The 12,026-nt window shown below is 61.7% G+C and overlaps 1 protein-coding gene across 1 annotated transcript; it reads left to right on the top strand.

Annotated features, from left to right (window-relative positions):
• Positions 1-5,091: 5,091 nt before the first annotated feature.
• On the top strand, positions 5,092-11,396 carry TLX1 (T cell leukemia homeobox 1). The gene is made up of 3 exons (XM_075155472.1): positions 5,092-5,560; positions 7,142-7,343; positions 11,174-11,396. Exons 1-3 carry the CDS (start codon positions 5,092-5,094, stop codon positions 11,394-11,396), a joined length of 894 nt encoding a protein of 297 aa, XP_075011573.1.
• Positions 11,397-12,026: the final 630 nt, after the last annotated feature.

Genomic DNA, 12,026 nt, shown 5'->3' with positions numbered 1-12,026 from the left:
GCCCCGACGGCAGCGGGGACGGCGTCCCCCGGCTCCGGGGAGCGGTGGGGGCTGCCCGGGGGGCCCTCCGGCGAGCTCCGGTGCGCAGCCCGGGCCCACATGGCCCCGCCCGGGCACCGGCTCCTCCGCCGTAATTGATTTCACAGGGGTCGGAGCGGGAGAGAAAGAGCTGCGGGAGGTGATGGATGTGCGGAGGGGTGAACAATCACCCGGGGCTGGGGGAGTCCCCAACTCAACGAATTAAACGAATTAAGAAGAGAGGAAGGGAAGGAGTCGGGGTGCACCCTTCTGCTGATGGGGTGGGGGTGTGTTTGCCGCCGTGCACCTGCCTGCGGCAGAGTCGCTCACCCTCCTTTTAGGAAAATGGGAGGATTTTACAGATTCCAGAAAGCGCTGCTCGAAGCGCAGGTTTCAGACTGAGCCCGGTGCGTTGTGCTGGGACCCTGCCAAGGTCCCAGACATGTCACTTTTGTCCCCGGTCCCTGCAGGAGGGCTTGTGTTTCACAGCAATCTCCCGGCCAGCAGCTGCGAGGCTGGGAGGCAGCTTGTGATGCCGAGCTCCCGGGAGCCCCGAGCCGTAGAGGAGCTCAGTGGCTAAAGGGAGCCCTGGAAAGCCAGCAAGACAGAAGAAACTGGGAGTGGAGGGTGGAGGTCAGGCCCTGGCTGGGCTGCCCTCTCTGCTAGCAGGAGGCAGATACACTGGATCAATGAGAGGACCTGAGAAAGGACCCCCAGGCCTTTGTGGGGAGCCTTATGCAGCATGAAAGGGCCCTCATCTCCATTGCCATCTCCTTGCACAGATACGCTAAGCCCCCAACCCTCAGCTGGGGCAGGATTGTACCACCACTTTGGAGATGAGCCTGTCCCAGCAGCTGCTCAGGGCAGGTGACGGGGGACAAAAGTTTCAAGGCTGGCAGGAACACATAAGTGGCCGTGCTTGAAGGAGGTGAAATGCTCTGGAGAAGTAGAGACCAAGGGCATTAGGCTCCCCAATGCACTGATTTTGCAGCAACTTGGTCCATGTGTCAGCTCCTGCATTGGAGGCCTTCTTCCACCTCTGAGGAGGGCTGATCCAGCTTGTTGATGCTTCCTGCAGAAAAGGATTTCTCCGGCCAGAAAAGAAACCCCACTGCTCTAAATAGCTCTTTGGGCAAACATCTGAGAATGCCTGTCTCCCTAGGTTCTGCTTAGAGTATGATCTCTGAATTATTTTTTGCAGGGCCTGACATCCAGAGCCCTAACAAAGATGGACAAATCCAGCCCTCGGCAGGTGCAATGATGCTGGCTGGGGATCTGCCTCCAAGCACCAGCCAGGCAGAGCCGGCTGGCCAAGGGCACCTCTGCTCCCCACCCCAGGGATCCATTTGTAGGATCATTGGATTCACCTCGAAGTGGCTGCTGACCCTTGTAAAGTCTCCCATCGGGATGTGAACCTAAAAGCACCAAAACTGGACCTGGTGTGTCCTGGTGTGTAAGCTTGCAGCACTGCATGCAAGTCCTCTTTAGCCCCAGAATTAGGGAGCTGGATGCAAAGGCTATAAATTAATTGCCAGCTCTCATGAGACAGGGTATTTCCAGAGCCCCATGCTCTGCTGCTCAAGCCCCAGCCCCGGAGAGCCCAAGGGGAAACTGAGGCCAGGAGCTATTTGAACCGGAGCATCTGAACCGGGTGTTGTCCTGGAGCTTAGACGTGCAGTGACCAAACTTCCAATGCCAGGAGCTGTGTGGCTTTCCCAAGGCTGCAGGAGAGGTCTGCAGCTTGTGCAGGGATTAAATCCTGGGGCTTTGCATCGTCCCAAACCCCATCAATAATTCCCATTGACTTCCAGGATTCTTGAATCCCAGTCGGAACCTAGCCCTGCCTGCCCTTCTCCTTTGTCCTCACTGAGCGCTGGGCAGAGAAAGACCTGACTTACCTGTAGTCTCCCTCCTGGCAGGTTTTATTGCCCGAAAGCCCCTACCTTGGGATCAGCAGCTGGGGGCTGTGACCCTCATTAGCCAGCCTGGCTCACTGGTGGTGACCTTGTGATTTCTCGGGGCCAGTCCCTCTGGGGCACTCGGCATCTGCTCAGCCTGGGGGATCTCTGGCGCAGGGAAGGCCAAAGGCTTTGCCCAGGATCGACTGGGGCCTTCGGGATGCGCAAGCAGCATGAGATGGCTGCATTATTTACTGGAGAGAGGGCACCTCCCGGGTCTTGGCAGCAGAGATGGAGTTCCTCTGGATGTCACAGCTTGCTGGCCGGGGACCCTGTGGCACTGCGTGGGGCTGGCACATCTTGCTCTGTCACTTTCCTGCAGAGGCAACCTGACCTGCTCAGGACAGGCTTTGCCCCATGTCCCCTGTGTAGGAAGGGGCTGGAGAAGAAGCCCAGGCAGGTCTCAAGAGAAGGGTGAAGGCAGCTGCGGCCCTGGGGGACAAGAAGGCCCACTGCTCGAGGGCAGCCCCCGGCCCTGGCTGGCCCCAGCCCTGGCTCCCTCCCTCCCTCCCTCCCCTCCCAGCTCCTCCTAACCACAAGGACTTTGGTTGATGGAGCTGGCGCCAGTGAGTTCCCTGAAGAGTTCAGAAGTCAAGAACTGAGGCAGGTACGGGGAGGGGGGAAACCCGACCCCGGCAGGCAGGCAGGGCTGGGCGGCGGGGGGGGAGCAGGCTGGCAGGGCACCGGCTGGGCATGGGGCTGAGGGGCGGCCGTGAGCTGCTGCCGCCTGATGTGCCCCCACAGCGTGCCTGGTGTGGGGCCGTGGTGGTGGGTGCGGTGATAGCAGTGGGTCTTGGGGTGTCACAGTAGGGTTGTGGCTGGGGTGAGGGTGGCAGGAGCCCATGAGCACTGGTGTGTCAGTGTGTGTGTCTGGGGGTGTCTGAATGCACAGGTATAGAGGTGCGTTAGTGCACATGGTAGGAGTGAATGTGCGTGTGTGAATGCATACAGTTGTGAGGGTGTGAGCGAGGACACGTGTGTGTGTGTGTGTGAATTTGTGTGGGTGCAGGGAGGGTTGTAAGTCTCCGTGGGAATGGGGTGTGTGAATAAGCGTGCACAAATGGAGGTGCGTGTGCAAGTGAAAGTATGGGACTGCGTGGCAGCATCGGTGCCTGTGAGCTCGTGAGGGTGTTTGTGAGCGTGTGTGCATCTTTGCGAGGGTGAGGCCATGTGAGTGGGGGTGTGTGTGAGGATTCGGATGGGATGATATGTATGGCGGCGAGTGAGGAGGTTTACCTGAATGCACGGGCACGAGTTTCTATATCAGTGCATTTGCATTGCATGGGGGATGCCTCAGAGCAGGCTGTCTTGCGGGACCCCCACGGTCCCCCATGGGCACAAAACCACTGGCACATTGAAGACATAGAGGGCAGCGTTTGCCCCAGCCAGGGAGGTAGGGGCCTGCCGGGCCAGCCCCAGCCGGGAGCGAGTAGAACGGAGCGGGCTGCCCGGTGCTGGCAGAGCAAAAACCAGCGGGGAAACCCTCGACGCCGCGGCCGGGAGCGTCGGGCCGCGCTGGGCAGAGCCGGTCGGCAGCAGCGGCGGGGAGGTAGGAGCCGGCTGCGCGGAGCGGGAGCAGCGACGGGCCGAGGCCAAAACAAGTTTTGCAGCAAATTATGGCAGCGGCTTTCAATTTTTAATTTTTTTAAACATTTTTTTAAATACTTTTTTTTTTTTAACGAAAACACTGATCTCCCCGCGGGCAGGCGCGGGAGGGGGCGGTGGCGGAGGCGCGGCCGGCAGCAGCGGGTGCCCCATTCAGCCCTCGGGGGGAGCAGTTGGGGCTGGCCCAGGGGAATAAGCCCCCTCCGGTGCTCCGGGGGCAGGTGTGCCCCAGGCGCTCACCGCCTCCTCTCATGATAGCCCCTTCACGGGCCTGGCACCCGTGGGAGCCCTCCAGACCACCCCCGTGTCCCCGTTATGGGGTCTGGAGATGGGGGAGCCCGCTCCTCTACCTCTACGGCTCTTTCAGAAGTGCTGACTTTTGAAACTGAGAAAATCCCTCCGGAGAAAAGGGGCACGGCGGCTCTGGGACCCCTCGAGGCGGGGATCCCCCGGCTTCAGTCCCCACACGGGATCAGCTGGCAGCCCACGGGGATTGCGGCCCCGCGCCATCCCTAGGGTCTGACACCCCCCATCCCCCCTCGCGGGGGCTGGCAGCCAGGACCCCCCTCCCCAGCAGCCCACGGCCACAAACTCCGGGACAAAACTCCACCGTCCGGTACCTGCCTCTCCTTTACCCACCCCAATGCCCTGCGCGCACCCAGCGCTGACTTTATAAGGCCGAGCCGGGTGGTGATTTTTTTTTGGGGTGGGGGGGGAGCTGGGGAAAAAGAAACTCCTTTTCTCGTGTGCTCTTCTCTGCTGTCATTCACTCGGCTCCTTTCAGCATCCAGCCAATGGAGAGTGAGGGCCCGGGAGCAGCAGGCCTTGGCTAGCGTGATTGATGGGCAAGCGGGGCGGCGGGGCGCTCGCACTCCGCCGCGGCCGCGCTCCGCTCCGCGCCGCTCCGCGGGGCTCTCGGCTCCCCACCGCCCGCGGCGGCGAGGGATCCCCGGGGCACCTGTGTGTGCGTGTGTGTGTCTTGGGTGAGTGACTCCTGCCTTGGGGTGGTTGTGTCTTGGTGGCGTGGAGGTGCTGGGTCTCATCGGAGTGGGACCAGTGTGCGTGGGTGGGGGTGTCGCGTCTCTGCTCCTGGAGGCTCTTGGGTCCAGGCGGTGTGTGTGGCGCGGTTGTGTCTCGAGTGTGCAGCTCCTGTGCCTCGGCTGGGCACGGCTGTCGCGTCCTGGACTGCGGGGTTGTTTAGCTCCCGTGCCTCGGCTGCGCATGGCTCTGCTGTTGTGTCTTCGGGCTGAGCGTGTACCTGGCGTGTCCCGGCCGTGCGTGGCTCTGCTGGTGTGTCTTGGCGTGTCCCATTAGCCGTGCTATGGGACTGAGCGTGTAGCCCGCGTGCCCCGGCTGTGCGCGGCTCCGTTGCGTGCCCGTTGCCGTGTGTCGGGGCGGTGCGGGGCTGTGCTGCCCTGCCCGGGGCGGAGGTCCGGCCCCGGTGCCCCGGGGCGTTGTGCGCGGCTCCGCTGCCGGGGCCGGGCGGCGGCGGCGGCTCCCGGGCGGCGGCATGGAGCACCTCGGGGCTCATCACCTGCACCAAGGCCAAGCCGAGCCCATCAGCTTCGGCATCGACCAGATCCTCAACACGTCGGAGCCGGGCAGCTGCATGGTCTCGCACCCGCGGCTGCAGGACTCGGCGGACTACGGGCTGGGCTGCATCGTGGGCAGCGCCTACAACACGGTCACGGGTGGCTACGGGGCGAGCGGCGGCGCGGCCGGCGCCTACACCGGCACCTCCTGCAGCATGGGCGGCCTGCCCGGCTCCTACAACGTGAATATGGCGGTGAGCATGAACGGCAACACCTTGAGCTCGGCCGGGGGGGTGATCCGCGTCCCGGCCCATCGCCCGGTGGCCGGCGGCGTGCACCAGCCCCTCTCCGCCGCCGTGCCGGCGGTGAATGGCATGAACAGTCTTACGGGGCTCACCTTCCCCTGGATGGAGAGCAACAGGCGGTACACAAAAGACAGGTTCACAGGTGAGTCGGGCCACCGGCACCCCCTTCTTCCCTCCCTGCTCCCGCCGCCCTGCTCCCTTCCCCGCCGCCCGGCCTCGGCGCGGCAGCCGGTGCCCGCCGGAAAAAGCAGGATCCGGCCCCGGGTGGAGAGAGCGCCCCGGATCGCCCTGGGAAGTCGATCCCGGAGGAGGCCAGAAGCAAGGAGGGGTGGACTATCAGGGGCATTCAGTCCGCCCTAAATGCGTTGGTTTTGGTTTTTTTGTTTGTTTGCCTTTTTTTCCGTTGTTTGTTTTTTGTTTTGTTTTGTTTTCTTTTTTTTGTTTTGGGTTTTTTTTTTTTTTTTTTGCTCTGGATGCGGCCCGGGAAAGGCGGGCAGGGACAAAACGGGGCGGCAAGCTCCGCACACCTCCCGCAAGCCCCGGGCACGGCTGCCCGCTCCCCGCCGCCCCGCCATCCGACCCAACACCCGGGGAAAGTTTCCTCTAAAACAGAGTTATTTCGGAGGCACAGCCCGGCCCGGCGGGAAGGAGCCCGGCGGCCCCGGCCCTCGCCCGCCCGGGAAGGCCGGCCCGTTGCCGGCCACTCGTACGGCTGTTTTTCCCGTGCGTACCGTAACCGGGCTGTGTTTTCCCGGCTGCGGGTTTCGGCTCAGCCTTTCCCCCCCGAAAAGGGACTTTTTGCAGCCCCAAGCCGAGCCGGGCTCGGGCTGGAGACGCTTTCCGGACCAGGCGCCGTTTCCAGGTGTATCTGGACGCGTCTTTCGGCGCTAACAAAGCAAAAACTCAAACAACGAAAAGAAAAAAAACAAACAAAAAAAGCAACGAAATTGCAACGGGGAAAAATCAGCCCCCGCTCCCGCGGCGGCCGCACCGGCCCCTCTCCCCGGCGGCGGAAACCGAGGCCCGATTTGTGCAAGTTCACGTTTAATTTCGACCCGATGGCGCTTGGCTCGGGTACGGCCGCGGGCGAACAAACGGGCCGTTCCTCTGGCAGGCACCGGGCTGATTTTCACGGAGTCCCTTCCCGGCCCTGCCCGGCTGAGACACGCCGCGAGTTTTCCCCAATTATTTTTTCGGGGGGGGGGGGGGGGGAGGAGAAAAAACAAAAATAATTTAAAAAACCAAACCCACCAAAACTGAATCGCAACTCCCGTTTCCAGCCCGGGAAGTTACTTCCCGGGTACGAAGCGCCGGGGCCGAGGACGGCGGCGGTTACCGCCGCGCCCAAACGAAATTAAACCGAGCCACACTTGTACGAAGCGCGGAGCCCCGGCCCGGCACCGGGACCGGCTGCCGCTACCGACCCCCCCCCAGGCACTTCGCCGGGCAAGCGGCCGCCTTCCCCGCGGCCAAAGCCGAGCGGTGCCCGGCGGGTGCCCGCGGCACCCGGAGAAAGCGCTGGGGCCGCCGCCGCGTTTTTGCAGCCCGTGCGCGGGTGTCGGCGGGGAAGCGGCGGCTTCGCAGCGGGGGGGTCCCCAGCCCAGCGCCCGGGAGCCGGAGCCCCTCTGCTGATGTGTCGCTGCTTGCTTCTTTGCCTCTCATCCCCCTCCTCCCGTGTCCCCCCCAGTGGCCCTCTCACCCTTCACTGTAACACGCCGTATAGGTCACCCCTACCAGAACCGCACGCCCCCCAAGAAGAAGAAGCCGCGCACCTCCTTCACCCGCCTGCAGATCTGCGAGCTGGAGAAGCGCTTCCACCGGCAGAAGTACCTGGCCTCGGCCGAGCGCGCTGCCCTGGCCAAGGCCCTCAAGATGACGGACGCCCAGGTGAAGACCTGGTTCCAGAACCGGCGCACCAAGTGGAGGTGAGGGGCTGGGGGCTCGGCGGACCCAGGGGGCAGGTGCTGGGCCAGCCCTGGGGGAGCAGACCCGGCTGCCACCAGCTCTGCCAGGGGCATTGGTGGCTGTGCATGGGGGTGCGTGCCCTGCTAGTGCACGCATGGGGGGGTCACACGTGTGTGCACGTGAATGTGTGTGTATGTGAGTGTATACATGCGTGGGAGTGCGTGTGTGCATATGAATGTGTGTGTATGTGAGTGTATACATGTGTGGGAGTGCATGTTTGCACGCACAGTGGATATGAATGTGCATGTGGTGTGTGTGAGTAGGCCGTGTGTGCACATACTTGTGCTTGTGCGTGCATGCAGTGTGAGTGGGTGCACGCCTGCGTGTGTGTGCAAACAGGGCATGCGCGTGTAACTGCACAGTGGGTGTGAATGCTTTTGTGTGAAGGCCCTGTCCATATGGGTGTGCACACATGCAGTGTGTATGCATGTGTGCCAGCGTGTGAGCATACGTGTGAGTGTGCGAGCAAGCCAGACGCGCATATAGATGTGTGTGCACCGTGCGCACAGGCAGTGTGCATTCTGTGTGTGTGTGCAAGCTGTGTGAGCACACCGGGTGTATGTGCAAATAGGTGTGCACGTGTGCAATGTGGATATGCGTGTGTGCATACACATGTGCACGGTGCGCTGTGCGGGGGGACGTGCGGTGGGTGCAGGCGCTATCACCGGGGGCCCAGTGGGTGCAGCGGCTCCAGCGCCTCTTTTCCCGGCAGCAGCGTGCGGCAGCCGCCGGCCTGCCCCGGCCCAGCGGGGTGCGCCCGGGGTGGCAGCGTGCCCCGGTGGGGCCGGCGCTCGGTGAGCGGCGGCAGGAGCCGGACCCGTCGGTGCGCGGCCAGCGGGACCCTCCGTCGCCGGGCCGGGGCCGCACCCCGGCGTGGGAGCGCGGCTCGAGCCGGATCCTGCACCCGGGGCTGCCGGGATATCGGGCCCTGCATAACGCCAAAATTTTTACCCCCGCGGGGTTTACGGCACCTCCTTGCCAAAATGCCTTCCCCTCCCCGCCCCTCCTGCCGGGCGTGCCGGTAAAGCCGGGCAGGAGAGGAAGAGGAGGCCGGGCTCACATGGAGGCTCTGTTGCCGTGACCCTGCCCTTCCCAAGCTGCAGCTTCCTGGGGTGTCCCCGGGGTGGGCAACCCAGTCTTGGGAGCAGGCACCCTGCAGGGGGGTACCTGGGCAAGGGGCAGCTCCCCTGGCAGGTCAGAGGGGGGTGTGCTGGGTGCTGAGCACAGGGCGCTTGGGCACAGACAGGCAGTAGCTTCTTCAAGGCAGGGGAAAGGGCTTCCCCAGGGTCTTCCCGAGGGTGAATGGGACAGTGATTGCCTAGGGATGCAGAGGTTGGATAAGAAATGGGGGACGAGGAACTTGAAACCAAGGGTGTGGGTGAATCCCCCCCTCAGCGAGTCCTTCCCTAAAGAGCCCCTGGAAGAGCAGCTCCCCAAGTGCCAGGAAGTCTCCAGCTGGAGTGATTTCTGTTAGCCAGGAGCAGAGTCTTGGAGGAGGAACAGTCCTGCCGTGGCCTGCGAAACAGGGTCATGTCTTCTAACCTGGTTTCCTAAGGAAATGAGGCAAATGCGGCTTGGCTGGCTCTCCGTACGTCTGTCAATACTCTTTGCGTCTGTTGGCTAAGTTCAGCCCCCTTTGGCAGAGGAGCAGAGGATACAAACCTATTCATATGTTTCAAAAAAAATAGCTGGGTAAAGAGAAACAAAATCCTGGTTCTGCCTAGGGGAAAGGCTGCAGCCTGACCTTAGCTGTAGTATTAGACACGGGAGAATCCCCACCAGCCTGAGCCAGAGGGACTCAAGCTTGTAAGCTCTGCTTGTTTGTATCTGTGCACGTGGGGCGTTGTGGTGGAGGTGCGGGTGCCTTTAGCAGATAGCACGCCCGGCTGGCTGCCCCGGGTCCCTGTGCAGCGGTGGTGGGCTGCAACAGTGCCTGGAGCACTGGGTGCTGGAAGGAGCCTCTTGCAGGTGCAGTGTGAGCTCTCCTGGAAGAAAGGGTTACTTTAAGCCCTTTGAGGCATTTAACTGCTTAAATAAGGGCAAGTTGGGGGAAGAGTCTGGTCTCTGTCCCTTGCTCAAGTGTCTGCTGGAGTGAGGTGGCTGTGTGATCCCCTCCCCAGATTTGGGCTCTTGCTTGAGACACGGGCATTGAGGTTTAGTTCCTTCCAGGCAGATTTGAACCTGCAAATCCCAGCCTGACATGAATGCATGAAAGGGCCAGCTGCTGGGAGCAGGGAGATATTTGGGAGCCGGGTGCTCACAACCACCATGCTTCTGACTGCCCTGGACGTAAGGCTCCCTCCCTCCTCCCGGAGCATCTCTTCATTGTGCAGGGAGTCATTAAATATTCATCAAAGCAGAGATGGAGCTGCTCCCAGGCTGCATGGGGAGGGCCGGTTCTGCTCTGAGCCCCCTCTCCCCAGGGTGTCTGACGTGAGATGTTGACACAGTGATTAGAGCAGGGACTGAGCCCCGAGCTACCTGCTCCTGGCTGCACACCTGGAGGCTTGGGTGCCCTGGAGGCCCATCGCCCACATCCAGCCCTCGCTGGCTTCCCTGGTGGGGAGTCAGGGACCCCCCACCCCGTGCTCCGAGATGTCACCGCAGAGCTCAGAGCTGCCACTTCCAATCCCCACAGCCAAAGAAGATGAGACATCTCACATCCCTCTGAGTTGCTAAATTAAAAAGCTGCCGTTTCCCCTGTCACTGATCCACTGAAGCTGCTGGGAGAGCGCTGGCTGGGCCCGGGGGTGTGAGCGAGGGAGGGGGTGCTTTGGGGATCATCCTGGGACCGCACTGTGAGCCGGCCCCTGGCTTTCCCAACAGAATCACTGGAGGTGCCAGGTGATGTTCACCAGTAAAAGCAGAGGTGACCGCAAGCTGCAGCCTCCAGACTGACCCGCCATCTCAGCGGGGGGGGGGGGTGGATTTTCATTGTGCTTTTAAGTGTGTTCAGGCCATTCCTACCTATCCCATCCCCTCCTCCCAGACAGCCCAGAGCTGGGACCCTACCAGCACTGGAAAGGACCCCTGCAGGCCCCCTAATCTCCCCCTCGGCAGGATCAGCTCTGCCGGTGTCATTCCAGACAGACGCATGTCCAACCCATTTTTAAAAATATCCTCCTTCATCCTGCCCAGACAGTTTATTCCGGGCTTTGATTCTTCTCACTGCTAAAAATGTGTTTCTAGTGTTTAGCCGACATTTTGCTGATTTTTGTCCTGCTTGCCATGGACTTGTTGTCGCCTTCATCCAGACTCTTGTCAGCTGGCCACCGCAGCCCGGTGGAGGAGATGGCAAGCCTGGGTGCAGGGAAGGCGATGCCCAGGGTGATGTTGCCCGTCTCCTAGCCGTGTGGCACTGCCAGTCGGTGATGTCTCACCTCGCTCCTGCCCCGCGCTCCTCGCTGGGACGTTGTGCACTTGGCTCTCGCTGCTGGGCACAGGGCACGTTTGCAGGGAATCGCACCTTTTGCAACCCCGTCGTGTGCCCCTTTGGGTGTTCTGGCTCTGCTTGGATTTTTCCCATGGGCAGAAAATAAACCAGAGCTGTGGGCTGCTCCTGGCTCGCTTTGATCAGAGCAATTTTGCTGGGGCCAGTAAGACAGACAGCCCCAGTCTCTTCAGTTTATGGCATTACTGGCAGTTTTTGCAGGGGATGTGGGACCACGCCGTGGCTAGGCACCCTCTTTTCCTAGCACCCCCAGCCCTAAGCACCCAGCACAACCCTTCCTGTCTGGAGATACCCCGCCTTTGCTCCCCCAGGCCCCCCTAACCGCTCCCTCTCTCCTAGGAGGCAGACGGCGGAGGAGCGGGAGGCCGAGCGGCAGCAAGCGAACCGCATCCTCATGCAGCTGCAGCAGGAGGCCTTCCAAAAAACCATCAACCAGCCCATCCAAGCCGACCCCATCTGCGTCCACAACTCCTCTCTCTTTGCCCTCCAGAATCTCCAGCCTTGGTCTGATGACTCCACCAAGATCACCAGTGTCACCACCGTCGCCTCTGCTTGTGAATAAGGCTGGCACCGGCCAGCGGCACGTGCACCTTCTGCCGGTGGGGCTGTCCCTGGCGGGACACGGACACGTGGCATCCCCGGTGGGACGCATGGCATCCCTGTTCCTCCCTGGGGAAGGCTGGCACCCCGCGGTCCTCCGGCCACACGTGCATCCCACACGTCCAGCCGGGGAAACCCTCCACGAGGACCGAAAGGAAGGGAAACGACCCCAAAAACTCTCCCCACCCATGGGCTTGCTGGAGCCGCGGTGGTGTCTCGCCTCCCCCAGCCCTTTTGTTCTCTTGAAAGTCTCCGGTGCCGACTGTGAACTTGCTGACGTGCTGCCAGACAAAAAGCCCAGCCCTGACAGACACGGCCGCCGGCATTCACCCAGCCACGGGAGAGAAAACTTCCTTCGGATTCTGCTGGCAGCGGTGCAAAGCCTGGGGTCACCCCTATATATCCGTGTATATATATATAAAGTGCATATATATATATACACCTTGGACTGATGGCTTGAAACAAAAGGAGGAGGCTCCCTGGAAAGTGCGTCTCTGCCGCGAGCCTCCTCGGGTCGTCTGCGCCGGAGACGTTCGGGGATGCAACAAATGGAGGAAACAGCAGCAATTTCTGCTTGCGCCAGATGGGAACC

Source organism: Calonectris borealis, chromosome 7 (assembly GCF_964195595.1).
Source record: "Calonectris borealis chromosome 7, bCalBor7.hap1.2, whole genome shotgun sequence".
In the NCBI taxonomy this organism is placed as follows: Eukaryota; Metazoa; Chordata; class Aves; order Procellariiformes; family Procellariidae; genus Calonectris; species Calonectris borealis.
This window is presented reverse-complemented; position numbering and strand designations above follow the sequence as displayed.

Coding starts and splice junctions, on each gene's coding strand:
- TLX1 (XM_075155472.1), top strand. CDS start 5,092: ATGGAGCACCTCGGGGCTCATCACCTGCACCAAGGCCAAGCCGAGCCC. Junction 5,561..7,141: donor CACAAAAGACAGGTTCACAG/GTGAGTCGGGCC, acceptor CACGCCGTATAG/GTCACCCCTACCAGAACCGC. Junction 7,344..11,173: donor AACCGGCGCACCAAGTGGAG/GTGAGGGGCTGG, acceptor CCTCTCTCCTAG/GAGGCAGACGGCGGAGGAGC.